The 15,173-nt window shown below is 40.8% G+C and overlaps 2 protein-coding genes across 2 annotated transcripts in view; both read right to left on the bottom strand.

Annotated features, from left to right (window-relative positions):
- Hook3 (hook microtubule-tethering protein 3) overlaps positions 1–15,081 on the bottom strand; it is a 90,307-nt gene extending 75,226 nt beyond the window's left edge. Inside the window, exons 1-2 of one of the 2 annotated variants that reach the window (XR_015639438.1) lie at positions 14,879–15,081; positions 4,004–4,089 (exon numbers count right to left, since the gene is read on the bottom strand). Coding sequence is in view for 1 of the 2 variants with exons in the window: in NM_001136098.1 (NP_001129570.1) it covers positions 4,004–4,089; positions 14,879–14,935 (143 nt within the window). In the remaining variant the exon portion in view is untranslated. 2 annotated transcript variants of the gene reach the window in all.
- Positions 1–15,173, bottom strand: part of Erich1 (glutamate-rich 1) — a gene marked incomplete at its 5' end in the record, with an annotated part of 52,793,804 nt that overhangs the window by 9,639,435 nt on the left and 43,139,196 nt on the right.

The following is a 15,173-nucleotide window of genomic DNA, read 5'->3' as shown; positions in this document are numbered from 1 at the left end:
TTAAATGAACCAATGTTAATACAAAGTTGAAAGGTCATGTTTTAAGTATGATCATAGAATATACTCATGCTTAAATTATTACACTAGAAGTGGTTTCTTTTTATGTTATTAAGGTTTAATTTTACTTAAGACAGTTATTTAATACGACCCTTTTCTTAAACACTTTAACAAATGTGGTAGGGCCAGGGAGCTGGCTCAGTGGGTACAAGCATTTGCTGTGGAAGTCTAACAGCCTTAATTCCAGGTGGAAAGAGAGAACAGACTCCCAAAATTGTCCTCTGATTTCCACATATGCACCATGGCACATGGCATATATGTGGCATACAGCACATGTGTACACACACACACACACACACACACACACACACACGCACATGTGTAAAAATTATTAAAAATGTGAGCAATGCATGCAGTTGTTTATTAATATCATAGAAGTATCTTCATTCTGGGGAAATGAACTTATTAGAATAGCAGACTTTGTAATTTAAAGTAAAATTTTGTTGAAAAAATATTAAAAAGAAAAACAGGGCTGGTGAAATGGTTCAACCCTTCAGAGCACTTACTGCCTTATCGGAAGATCAGAGTTTACATCCTAGCATCCACATAAAGTGGATGTGGAGTTAAACCTGTAACTCCAGCTCCAAAGGACCTGAGGCCTGCTTACAGGTTCTTTTGGGACCCACCCATATACACATGGACATGCATGTATAAAATAAACCCCCCCCCAAAAAAAGAAAAATAACAAATGCTGGCCAAGATGTGGACAAACGGCAGCTTACACATTGCTGGTGGGCAAACTATCACAGTCACTGTTAGAATCAGCACACAGGTTTCAAAACACTAAAAATACATCTCCATACGACCATCTGGACTTCCCCAGGGAAGAACTCATCAACACATCACAGAGATACTTCTACATCACTGTTTATTACAACACTACTCAAATAGCTAAGTTATAGATCCAACCTTGGGTAACGAAAATGTGTTATAAATACATTGACTATCCAATAGCAAATGGTCAGCCCTGAAGACATATATACAAGTAACATTAGGTATACAAAGCAAGTTATGTTTATGAATATAGATGTACGTATACATCCATATATGAATGTAACAACAGTAATGAAAAAGAACCCAATTTAATTTGAAAGAGAGTAAGGAGGCATATATGGAAGGGTTTGGAGGGAGGAAAGGGAAGGGAGAAACGATGTCATTATAGTATGATCTCAAAAATGAAAGAAAAAGTTATACTTACAACATCTAACAAAAAGAAAGCGTGGTGTATACATAATGGAATTAGTTTTCAGCATGAAGAATAATGAAGCTATGTCATTAATAGAAAAATAGCTGCAACTGGAGAAAATGGGTTAAATCAACATCAGAAGGACAAATATTTCTGTTTCCTTCCTTTGGTTCCTAATCATGCATATAGAGTATAGAGACACAGCAGTAAAGGTAAAACTGTCTAGGGCATTAGTGGGAGGGAGAATGGTGAGAAATTAGAGGGCAGGAAGGTATAAGGGGTGAACATATAATATACTACTACAAACAAAGAATATACACAATAGAAGCTAAAAAAAAATCAAATGCGAAAGGAACATAAATTCAGATCAGGGCAACATATAAACTGTTCGTTTCTAGGCACTTGAGTGTAGGCCAAGTGTCACAGGTCCTGCTAGGTGTGTAGTGCACACCTTTAGTTTCAGCACTCAGGAAATAGAGGCCAGTGGATCTCCGTGAGTTCAAGGCAAGCCCGGTCCATATAGTGAGTTCCAGGACAGTCAGGACTAAGTACCAAAACCCTGTCTCAAACCAAGTGAAACAAACAGGCAAGAAAATCATAGGTCTGACAGCATAATCAATTCTAATTCTCACTGTCTCAAAAGAATGTCATACTTGGGCTGGAGAGATGGCTCAGTGGTTAAGAGTACTTGCTGCTCTTCCAAAGGTCCTGAGTTCAAATCCTGGCAACCACATGGTGGCTCACAACCATCTGTAAATGAGATCTGATGTACTCTTCTGGTGTGTCTGAAGACAGGTGCAGTGTATTTATATATAAAAAAATAAATAGATCTTTAAAAAAAAAAGAATGCCATACTTAGGGAGCTAGAAGCAGAGCTGTTCAGGTTTCAAATGAACCTTTTTGAGTTTCATTAAATTAAAAACGTGTGCCCATAGCCTGAAAACAGAAGCATGTATGCTAAGTTATGAAGAAAGAAAAAATTAAAGTTTTCAAACACATATTCATATTCTCAATACACATAGAAGTTTCTTTGAAACATTTAGCAACTTCTCACATGTCTGACTCATATAAACTCATGGAAGATAGTAATACAAAGATTTCACTTAAAAATGATACTGATTTTCAATAGAACTACAGAAAAACCCCATGGATCACATATAAATCTTTTAATATCAGCTGACAAGAACTTGGGGCTTCAAAGTATAAATCCATCTAAAAATCCTGTTGAACCCAATTCACCCATAATGCTTTAAATAAATAAAAAATTCCTGGGCCAAGCATGTTGGGGCACATCTCTATTCACAGCCTCAGGAAGCAGAGACAAGACAGAACTCTGTAAACTCAAGGCAATCTGCTCCTCATAGCAAGTTCCAGGCCAGTCAGAGCTCCACAGTGAGACTTTATCTTAAGAAGAAAAGGAAAGAAAAGGAAAGATCCTAAGTCAAAAGTTGATAGTGGACTTTATATTATGTTTTCAAAATATTTAGTTAAAAATAATCAAATACATTGTATATATCTCAAATAAAGATTCATTCTTTTAGTCATGAGCACCTACAAACAACATATTGAATCAGAGAGTTATTGATATGTGACCTCTTTAAAACCGCAAAAAATGGTAATTTCAGTTCAAATAAAAAACAAACAAACAAGCATTTTGTTGTTGTTGTTGTTGTTGCTAGGAGAAAGAGAGAGAAAAAAGAGAGAAAGCCAGTTTCTTGGCTCTTCATAAAACTTAACCAACTTGGACTGTGTGTTTCCAGGGACAGAGATGGTCATAAGCAATAACCAAATACCACATGAGACATTACATAGTTCAGAGGACAATTCAGAGAGTTAAGGGAACAGAGACTATACATACGAAATTGCTATACCACACTGATGGTCAGAGATCTCAGTGTTAAGATTACAATGGTATTCTACAAGACACAGGATTCTCAGTTTGTCTTATAATGACAAAATCTAGTCATCAACCTAAGGTAGCATAACAACCACCATCCTGACTAAACTTGCAACCAGTCTATACTGAGTAAGTAGGCACATGCCATTAAAACCCCATTGCGGTTACTCTTCTCATTTCACAGGCAACCCCAGTTTATGAAAAGTTTGCTGTAGTTTATATCTGAAATGATCTCCAAAGGTGCACGTAGAGTTTTGGCCCCTGCTTGTGACTGCTGAGAGACGGTAGACCCTTTATAAAGAAAGGCCTACTTAAGAGGAAACAAGATTACTGAGGGATCGCCCTTTAAGCAACTTCTTAAGAGCCTCTAAAAATACTGTTTTGCTTCTTCTTCTTTAAAAATTTCCTTTATTTCACCCTATGAATGTCTTGCTTGAATATAAGTATGTGTACCATGTGCATGCCTGGTGCCTGGGAGGCCAGAATCGGGCACTAGATTCCTTGGAACTGGAGTTATCAATGGCTATGGGCCACTATGCAAGAGCTAGGACCCAAACCTGGGCCCTCTGCAGGAGAACAAGTGCTCTTAACCACTAACCCATCTCTACAGCCCCTGATTTGTGGCTTGACTGCTGTGAGGGAAGTTGCTTCCATCGATGCTCCCATCAACGCTGCCTTGTCAGAGGCCCAAGAGCAAACAGCTGAAATATCCCAAACTATAAACCAAAACTAACCTTTCCTTCATATGAATTGTCTCATTATATCAGTGATAAAAAACGAACTCTCACACTAACTTTTTACATCCTTTTCAAAGAAAGGTTTATCCATAAGACCATATACAAAGACAAACAATTTATTCTTACATCTTCTGAAGAACCTGGGACATCACAACCCCATTTGTTAAGTCTTCCACCGTCTGGCATGGTGTATCCACATTAAAGGTCTGGATCTGAAAGAAGAAAAGATCTAATGGTTAACGAACTATATTAAGATTTTTAAGGTTTTTACATTCATTTGATTATCTCATCTTGGGAATTGAAAACAAATTTAAAAGATAATCATAAATTTCTTCACATATAGGTAAAGGAGACATTGGCTGACTTCTCATCATATTACTTACAGATCACAGACAGCCTAAGAAGATGATGATCTTCTTAGAGAGTTTTCAGTGCCTCTACCAGTGACATCTGACTCAAGAATAAAAAGGGACAGTATAGACCAAAGAGGTATTTGTTGGAGAGCAGGATCAATTTCTTATTAATGTGAACTTTTGTGTTGCATCAGTTACTGTAGCAAACATTACTTAAAGAATAATTTCTTTATCATTTTATTATTATTGTATGAGTGCATGTGTGAGTGCAGGTGTTTGTGTCACAGTATGCATGTGGAGGTCAATGTAGGGGCTTCTATCATGTGGGTCCAAGCAACATGAGACTTTATTGACTGAGCCATCCCACCAGGCCAGAAGTAAGTCTTAAGGGCTATGTAATTGGCAATGGAAGATGGAGAGGAGGGATAGAAAGAATTAAGTCTTTGAGATCAACATTACCCACTGAACTTAAAAATTAGAGTCTTTTATTATGCAGAATAAATTCATTACTTAAGTCAAGCCAGGTTGAGATTCCTAGTTCTCAACAGCAAACATATATGGATATAGAATTCATATCATATAATGTCAATATTACGTTGGATACTCAACTCATTTTAATTTCAAATATATAGAGAATCACAGCTAACTCTGTATTAGTTAAGAGAAATTTATGAGATGAAACTAAGCAGGGCTTAGGGACACACACCTGTAATTCTAGCACTTAGAAAGTGAAGGTAAGGCCACCTGAGACCAAAAAAGAAAACAAGTGCAGCTTACAGTGATAACCAGGAGTCCAGCCTGGATTTAAAAGGAAGTAAATCACTGAGATAGACAGATAAAGGCCAACCTGGTACAGAGCTTTTTAGGTGGTAAAGTATTGTGGATTGTATGGACAAAGATCTCAACTGACAAATTTGTTGAAGGGATGAGACAAAGCCTGGTATGGATAGGTGGAAATTATAGGAAGAAATGGAACAGTGAGGGATATAAAATATGTGAAAGACAGAATTAAGAAAGAAGTATTGCTAGGCAAGACTCAATAGGCCACATTGGAATTTATCCTAAGAGTAGCCATAGTTTGTAAGTAAAGGACTTCAAGCAAAAAAGTAACATCTGAACTGTTCAAACCAAACTGGATACACTCTGAAGGAAACACGAGGGAAAGTGTTACAGACTGTGGCAGTCTGTAACACTGACAAGGCTCACCCAGAAAGAATCAATGGAAACAAGACATAACAAGCAAGTGACTGCCTATCTTTTTTATTATTGGGTTAGGGGAAAAAAGCTGCATTAAAGTATATGTTCATTTAAAACGTCTTTTAAATATACACTGCCAAATAAATCATGAAGCAATTTGTTGTTGATAAAAATGGGTCAATATCTACTTCTTTGCACTATACCATCCATAAAAGTCAGAGTCTCATGTAGCTCAGGCTACCCTCCAACTCATTATGTATCAGAGGTCACGGTGACCTTGAGCTCCTGATTCTCCTGACTCTACTCCTAAGTGCTGAGAAAATATCTATTAACAGTACAGTTATAACTTCCTATTTTATATAGGTAAATGTCTTTCAGGTAAGGATGACTACGGTAGCAGAGGCTGAGAGAATTATGTCACAGGCACTTATAGACAGTAGTTTTTAATCAGACAAGGACTTGGGCGCTAAGGAGATCCTAACTTAAATACATGCAGAGTTTGATTTTTAAAAGTTTAGCAAATAAGCCAGGCATATGGTAGCACACACTTTTAGTTCCAGTTACTGAGTAGGCTGAAGCAAGAGGATTCTAAATTCAATTGTAGCCCTGAAATATAGTGAGACTCCATGGGGTGGGGGAAACTAAGAAAATGAATAAAGGGCACAAATGAAACCAGTGGGCATCATCTCAGGCCTCAATTTAAACTTTAGTTTATCTGCAACTACCTCCACACTGGTTAAGTTAAAGAAAAGAAAGCACCTGTTTTCATTTTATAGGTGCTAAATGAATGGCCCATTTAAAAGCAATCTGGTTTTTGTGTGTGTGTATACACACACACACACACACACACACACACACACACACACACACACACACACAGAGAGAGAGAGAGAGAGAGAGAGAGAGAGAGAGAGAGAGAGAACACCAAACAGTGCCAATCACATATCACACCTCACTCATCAGGTATACCACCTCAAAATGATGGGCTTAACGGTTAAGTTCAATGAACAATGCTTGAAACATAATGAATCAATTCCAATCCCTCGTTTACTTCTAATTTACCATATACCCTGGGGTATTTTACCTCATCTCTTTTAATATCTTTTTTCATATAAAGCGTGGGAGGGTATTAATATTAGTGGTTTCTAACCTAGGTGTGCATTCAATCATCTAGGAAGTTTTCGTTTTTTGAGACATATTTCTTTTTTTTTTTTTTTTTTTTTTTTTTTTTGGAGCTGGGGACCGAACCCAGGGCCTTGCGCTTCCTCGGTAAGCGCTCTACCACTGAGCTAAATCCCCAGCCCCGAGACATATTTCTTAATTCCACCAAGTGAATCATACATAATCCCCACATTGTGTTTCAGAAACTAAAATTTCTTAATCAATCAATCAATCAATCAATCAATCTCTGTCTCTCTCTGTCTCTGTCTCTCTGTCTCTGTCTCTCTCTCTCTCTCTCTGTGTGTGTGTGTGTGTGTGTGTGTGTGTGTGTGTGTGTGTGTGTGTGTGTTTTGCTGGGATATTGAACCCAGAGTCTTGAACATACTTAAACTCAATTGCAGACCTATACTCCTATTTCATTTAAAATTCTGACTTTGGGGCTGGGGATTTAGCTCAGTGGTAGAGCGCTTACCTAGGAAGCGCAAGGCCCTGGGTTCGGTCCCCAGCTCCGAAAAAAAGAACCAAAAAAAAAAAAAATTCTGACTTTTTTAATGAGTAGGAATGTTTTGCACAGATTTATGTCTGTGCACTCTGTGCATTCAGTGCTTTTAGAAGCCATCATATCTAGCTAAAGCTATCCTCAACAATAAGAGGACTTCAGGGGGAATCACTATCCCTGAACTCAAGCAGTATTACAGAGCAATAGTGATAAAAACTGCATGGTATTGGTACAGAGACAGACAGATAGACCAATGGAATAGAATTGAAGACCCAGAAATGAACCCACACACCTATGGTCACTTGATTTTTGACAAAGGAGCCAAAACCATCCAATGGAAAAAAGATAGCATTTTCAGCAAATGGTGCTGGTTCAACTGGAGGGCAACATGTAGAAGAATGCAGATCGATCCATGCTTATCACCCTGTACAAAGCTTAAGTCCAAGTGGATCAAGGACCTCCACATCAAACCAGACACACTCAAACTAATAGAAGAAAAACTAGGAAAGCATCTGGAACACATGGGCACTGGAAAAAATTTCCTGAACAAAACACCAATGGCTTATGCTCTAAGATCAAGAATCGACAAATGGGATCTCATAAAACTGCAAAGCTTCTGTAAGGCAAAGGACACTGTGGTTAGGACAAAACGGCAACCAACAGATTGGGAAAAGATCTTTACCAATCCTATAACAGATAGAGGCCTTATATCCAAAATATACAAAGAACTCAAGAAGTTAGACCGCAGGGAAACAAATAACCCTATTAAAAAATGGGGTTCAGAGCTAAACAAAGAATTCACAGCTGAGGAATGCCGAATGGCTGAGAAACACCTAAAGAAATGTTCAACATCTTTAGTCATAAGGGAAATGCAAATCAAAACAACCCTGAGATTTCACCTCACACCAGTGAGAATGGCTAAGATCAAAAACTCAGGTGACAGCAGATGCTGGCGAGGATGTGGAGAAAGAGGAACACTCCTCCATTGTTGGTGGGATTGCAGACTGGTAAAACCATTCTGGAAATCAGTCTGGAGGTTCCTCAGAAAATTGGACATTGAACTGCCTGAGGATCCAGCCATACCTCTCTTGGGCATATACCCAAAAGATGCCTCAACATATAAAAGAGACACGTGCTCCACTATGTTCATCGCAGTCTTATTTATAATAGCCAGAAACTGGAAAGAACCCAGATGCCCTTCAACAGAGGAATGGATACAGAAAATGTGGTACATCTACACAATGGAATATTACTCAGCTATCAAAAACAACGAGTTTATGAAATTCGTAGGCAAATGGTTGGAACTGGAAAATATCATCCTGAGTGAGCTAACCCACTCACAGAAAGACATACATGGTATGCACTCATTGATAAGTGGCTATTAGCCCAAATGCTTGAATTACCCTAGATCCCTAGAACAAACGAAACTCAAGACGGATGATCAAAATGTGAATGCTTCACTCCTTCTTTAAATGAGGAAAAAGAATACCCTTGGCAGGGAAGGGAGAGGCAAAGATTAAAACAGAGACTGAAGGAACACCCATTCAGAGCCTGCCCCACAGGTGGCCCATACATATACAGCCACCCAATTAGACAAGATGGATGAAGCAAAGAAGTGCAGACCGACAGGAGCCGGATGTAGATCGCTCCTGAGAGACACAGCCAGAATACAGCAAATACAGAGGCGAATGCCAGCAGCAAACCACTGAACTGAGAATAGGTCCCCCGTTGAAGGAATCAGAGAAAGAACTGGAAGAGCTTGAAGGTGCTCGAGACCCCAAAAGTACAACAATGTCAAGCAACCAGAGCTTCCAGGGACTAAGCCACTACCTAAAGACTATACATGGACTGACCCTGGACTCTGTCCCCATAGGTAGCAATGAATATCCTAGTAAGAGCACCAGTGGAAGGGGAAGCCCTGGGTCCTGCTAAGACTGAACCCCCAGTGAACTAGACTATGCGGGGAGGGTGGCAATGGGGGGAGGTTTGGGAGGGGAACACCCATAAGGAAGGGGAGGGGGGAGGGTGATGTTTGTCCGGAAACCGGGAAAGGGAATAACACTTGAAATGTATATAAGAAATACTCAAGTTAATAATAAAAAAAAAAAAAAAAAAAGAAGCCATCATATCTTCTAAAACTGGACTTACAGACAGCTGTGAGCTGCAATATAGGTGCTCAGAACTGAACCTGTGTCCTTTGGAAGAGCAGCCAGTACTCTTAACTGCTGAGCAATCTCTCCTGCCTTTTTAAAATTTTCTGCAACAAGAGTCTTGCTAAGCTAGCAAGCCTTGAACTCACTCTGTAGTTTCAACTTTCAATCCTCCTGCCTCAGCTTACTAAGAGTAGCTGAGATTACAGATCTGTCCAAGTAAGTTAATATCTGTTAATCTATTTTAACAAATGCATCAAATAATGTATTTGTACCCAGGCACTAATTTTAGCATCTGGAGACCTCTAAAGTCCTGACAAGGTTAGGTAATGCAAGTTCTTTTCCCTTCTGCGCCAAACTGGGAAGGGAACCCAGGACCTTGTCCATGCAAGGCCAGTGTTCTAGTATTGAGTTACATTCCTACTCAGGATTACAAAATTGCCTCTGGTTAATCAGAAGAAATAACACAATAAAAGCAAATAGTTTCATGTCTATTTTTCTCTATTTATTTAGAGACAGAATTTCATGTATATGAGGATGGCCTGAAGCTCACTATCAAAAACAAGGATGACATAAAACTCCCCAATCCTCCTGCCTCCACCTCCTGACTGGGAGAATTAGAGATTGTAAGTGTGCACCACCACATCTGGTTACACACTGCTAAAACAAGGCTTTGTGCAAGCCAGGCAAGTACTCTTCAAACTGGGGTACGTGCATAGTCCATCGGAAAGAATTTTAAAGAGAGTAATTTAACACTATCTGGTGTGTTGTCTGCTGCATCCCCCACCCTTGCTCTTAGGACTCAGCTAAATTTCCATTCTGAGTTTTAGGAAGGAGCTTCTAAACAATTGTTTTCTGTTTTAGCCCTTCAGGTATATAGGTACGTTAGAGAACTGGAGAACGCTCACCTCTGCTTTCAGAACACATAGATGTCAATTAATAAACTTATCAACTTATCAGGTCTGAGTTGTAACACTTCAGGATAGTAATACAGTAAAACAGAAAAATAACTGCTCTTAACTATGTTAAAGTATAAATTCTGCCTGGAGGGTCACAATCTTTCTTGTAATTTCAAGGAGCTCTGAGAACACATTCTAACTTCTCCCCAGTCCAACAAAAGCACTAGGAGAGTAAATCGTGAGATCACATAGAATCAGCAACTCTAGGGCAGTGGTTCTCTACCAGGAGTGAGTTTGCTCCCTAGGAGAGTCTGGAATAGCAGGGTACTATTATTTGTAAACAGAAGACAGCAATGCTTCTACTCAATACCCTAAAATACACAGAGCAGTGCACCTAACAATTACAAAATTCAGTATAAAATATCAAATAGCAGTAAGCTTAAAACCCTGCTCTAAAGCAATGGTTCTCAAATGTTGTCTTGAGGTTACACATTGCCTAGGAGTATGTCAGAAATGCAAATCTCAGATCCTGTCCCAGACCCAGAAACTCTAGCCACAGGGGTCTAGTAAACTGGTCTGATAAAGGTTCCAGGTGATGTTGATCAATGAGTGTGTATGAGAACTACTATTAGAGCCAGCAACCATCATGCTACTCAGACTTTTCCCAAGTTCTTTAAACCTTTGTACTTCACAAATTTCTTTATTCTCCCATAGAGAATCAAATCTGTTGGTAGAATGGAATTAGGCAAAGGAGGGAGAACGGAATGGGAGGGAGTCTAAATACTAGTTGCATTCCACAGGCTCCCACATACATAGTATGAAAATAAGGACACCTAAGATTGCTGTGTTCCAAGTGAGCCACAACTACGATTCTTTTCCCCTAGTTTTATGTCATCGTCTGATAGCATTCTAGATTATATATATATATATAGTTTTTTTTTTCCCGGAGCTGAGGACTGAACCCAGGACCTTGCGCTTGCTAGGCAAGCACTCTACCACTGAGCTAATTCCCCAACCCCTTAAATATATTTTTAAAACTAAGTATATGTGTGTGAGCGTTTTGCCTGCATGTATATATGTGCACCACATGCATGCCTGGTGCCCATGGAGGTTAGATAAGGTACTGGATCATCTAGAATTGGGGCTCTAGATGGTTTTAGACCACTGTGTGGGTTCTAGGAACCAGACAAGGTCCTCTGTAAGGGCAACGAACCCTCTTAACTGTGGAGCCATCTCTCCAGCCCCTCTAGTTTCTTTCTCATGTTCCAGTTTCTTGGGTAACTGGTTGGAATTATATAGGTCAGTTGTACAGTTAAAGCACAACGCCCCAGGTTTAATCCTCAGCCTGTTAAAACAAACAAACTAATTACCAAGACCTGGGAAAATGCAATCATTTCATCATGATTCACAGAGTTCTAGAAACTGGGCTTGAGCAATACTGGATTGGGTTACCTGTCTTTGAGCTACAAGGCATGCAGGATCCCATGGGTCCATAAAGCAATACAGGTTATTGTCACTGGAATTAGGACCCTATTGCTAAAGATACCACATTCTTAACCCGTGTAGGACATAGAGAAACCAAGCTGGTATTGACCTGGAAGTTTCATCTCCACTGGCTAGCTTTCATAGTGCAGGATGGTGCTATGTAGGCTGCTGGGAGAGAAAAATGAACACTTTACCCAGTTGTAAACCCTGCTAGCTACAACAACCAATGGACTGGCAGGTCTATGGCCACTGGTGTAATAGTGTCATCAGTGTTTTTGGAGTATGCAGTTGTTTTCTATTGGATCTAAGGCCCACCCTACAAGACAGAATTCATGCTGTGTTGCTAACTGGGCCAAGAAGACATGCTGGGTAGGTCATAGACCCTCTAGGAGAGAACCTACTATTTCTTTGCTAAATGGACATAGTTTCAAACTGCCTTCTAAATACTTAGCTTTGTACCCATTGAATAGCACAGCTCCCAATCCTCCCAATAAGCAGAGAAGCTTATTTCTGTAGTAGAGGGCAATTAATATGGAGACTCACAACTGGTGAGTAGAGAATATGAAACTGTAGAGTGTTCAATGCTAATGGCACATCTATATCACAACCCTTCCTTTTAAGACTCAAGAGAACACTACAGAAGAGGAGGCAGAAAGACTCTAAGAACCAGAAGTTGTGGAGTGCTGCAAAAAAGTATTTTCTGGATATGACAGGGATGGTGTACTTAAGAATTCACAGTGGCTGTGCTGAGGCTGTGTGCTCAAGATCTGCACAAGATCAAGTTAGCCAAAATTCTAGAATGAATGGAGAAGAGATCATTTTGCTGAGGAGCCACTGGATGCTGGAGGAGAGTCAGTCTGTTTTGTTCTGGTTTGTACAGTACCTAGTAAGTTATCCATGCTCTAGAAGGTGGATACACTCACATAAATACTGGCAACATTAAATGGATTCAATATGTTAAAAAGAAAAACAGTATATGAACTTGGGAGGGACAAATGGTGGTGCAGAACAGGAGGAACCAGAGGGGAGGAGTAAATTTGACCAACATACACACATGCACGTGCATATGCAGGAATGCACATATGCAATTCTCAATAAAATAAAAAGAGCCCAAATAGAGAGAACTGACTCCTCTAAGTTATTCAATACCCTCCACAAAAGGGCTGTGATACATTTATGTGTGTGCACATCCTCACACAAATAAATATTACATTTTTAAAAATAAAATGATCATTGTTAATAAACAGGCTGTTGAACTGGCTCAGGGGTGAAGGTGCTTACACACCGATCTGGTGACTTATGACCTGAGTTTGTTGTTCAGAAAACATGGAAAGGCATCAACTCCAAAAAGCTGACTATTGACTTCCACATACATGTGGTGCCAACTGTGCCTACGTGCACACATCACAGTTACACGAAGGACAATTTTTTAAAAGGTGACCGACAGATGTAATAACACAGGTTTTTGTGTTTTGTTTTGTTTACCCTATCAGGTAGGAATATATTTTGCTTCAGGGGGTAGGAAGAAAAGACACTGTTTAATTTTTAAGCACATTCTGTTGGGCTTGCTTGTTATATACTGACAGGGCATGAAACATTTTTCCATCTTTTCGAAAGTCTTCCTGGTTTAAATAATAGTTTGAGACTTGGCTGAGGTGGAGCTCCACTGTGTAACTTATCACCATTCTCTATTTGAAGCACAGCTGTGAAGCCGATCTTTGGGCTTGAAGTTAGGACTGACAGAGTATGTGAACTATGCATTATTTCCAGTGACCTGAAATGACAAGAATGATCTAATACAAAACCAAACCATAAAGGTCTACATTGTATACAGGCTGCTTCAAAAGACACAATCAGATTCACGACATACCCAGTTTATAAAAGACTTCAAGCTGGGTGTAGTGATGCAGGCTGATTGCTACAAATTCAAGATCATAGTTTGAGGTCAAAATGGGCCACATAGCAAGATCCTATCTCAAATGCACACACATCTGTAGGTTCTACTCTTCTTACATTTATTACAGCCAACCTAAGGGAACAGTTCTCAAACTTCTTGGCAGTGTTCCTGCACAAAACTGTGATGGCTAGCTTCCAGGGATCTGAACCTCTAACCTAAGATACTATTCAATAGAATTTTTTGCTATTTGCATTTTTACCTTTAAAGTGAGTAAGCTGGGGAGTTGAATAGCTTAGTGGTAGAACTACACTGCGATTACAATGCAGGATGCCCGATTACCACCATCTCCCCCCCCCCCCGAATATGCAAACAAAATTAACATGTGTCATAGGAGCCACTGTAAACGTATCTGCTCTTCTAAAAGGGGCAGGTAACATTTTTAGCAATAAATAAAATGAATGTTCCTGATGGGACTCTGGTTTATCCCATGGCTCTGCATATACCATGTACCTGCCACCAACCAGCATATGAAAACCAGAAACAAACACGGTTAATCATCCAGCTATTGAAAAGGGCTGCTTAAACCGTAACTATTGACATTAAAAATCCTGCCTATTTACTTTAAAATTCGATAACCCTAACCCTCACCGATTCCAAATTAGAATCTCATGGTGCTTTAAAAATGTGTTTCAGTTCCATTACTAAATTCCTAAATCTTTGCCAGTTCAAAATTTTTATCTTGATTCCTTTTGTAAGTACCATCACATCGTTGATAGCAGTCGAGATGCATCTCGCGTTTTAAATGTTTTGCCTCTGAGTGATTCTTCATGTTTTGTCTATCCACCCTGCCAATGTACTATTTTCCAATGGGCAGGGCTTCATCCATCCCTCAAGGGGCTACACTCCATCCTGGCTGAATGCTACAACAAAGGCGAGCAGCATCGTAACCAGGGGTCCCGAGTGCCTCTATCGGGCGCCCAGGCAGAACCGACGCTTTGGATCACTGGGAGCTTGGGAGCGAAACGCCAGCGCCTCATCAAGGCAAACAGTCCTAATTACAGTGTCGCCTGCACCCCATCATTAGCCCCCACAGGGCAGGTTTCCTCTCGGACAGCAGCCAACATCTCAGGCCGGACAAGTTCCTCCTGGACCCTGGGCCCAGCCTGCTTGAGCCCGGCCGCTCCCTGCTGACCCTGACCCGGCCGCGGGTGTAGAAGCGGCCGTACCGGCTCCTCAGCTCCGCCCGTCCCAAGCCCCGGATGTGACGGCAGGTCGCCCCGGGTGCTCGTCCCCCGGGACGAGCACCGATGTCCACGAAAGGTTGAGGAGTTTTCCCACCGGCCCGCTGCCCACCACGTACCCAAGTGAGCAGGCTCTCGCACAGCTCCACCCGCTCCACAGACTCCACGTTAAACATCTTCCTGAGGTGGCCGCAGGCGTCTCCTCAACCAACCAGAAGCCGCGGCCGCTCGGCTCGGGGTTGAGTCCGAAGGGTCAGGCAGCCGACCGGCGTCTGGCGAACCTTCTCTTCCGTCCGGCCGCTCCCGGGGCGCGGACGCTGGCAAAGGCTCCGCACTGTCACCAGCCCCTCCTTCCCTCGCCCGGGGCCGCGCGCTCCCTGCGCGCACCCGGCGCCGCCAGCCCACGCCCTCCTG

This window comes from Rattus norvegicus, chromosome 16 (assembly GCF_021556685.1).
Source record: "Rattus norvegicus strain SHRSP/BbbUtx chromosome 16, alternate assembly SHRSP_T2T, whole genome shotgun sequence".
In the NCBI taxonomy this organism is placed as follows: domain Eukaryota; kingdom Metazoa; phylum Chordata; class Mammalia; order Rodentia; family Muridae; genus Rattus; species Rattus norvegicus.
Note: the sequence above shows the minus strand (reverse complement) of the source record. Positions and strands in the feature narration are given on the sequence as shown.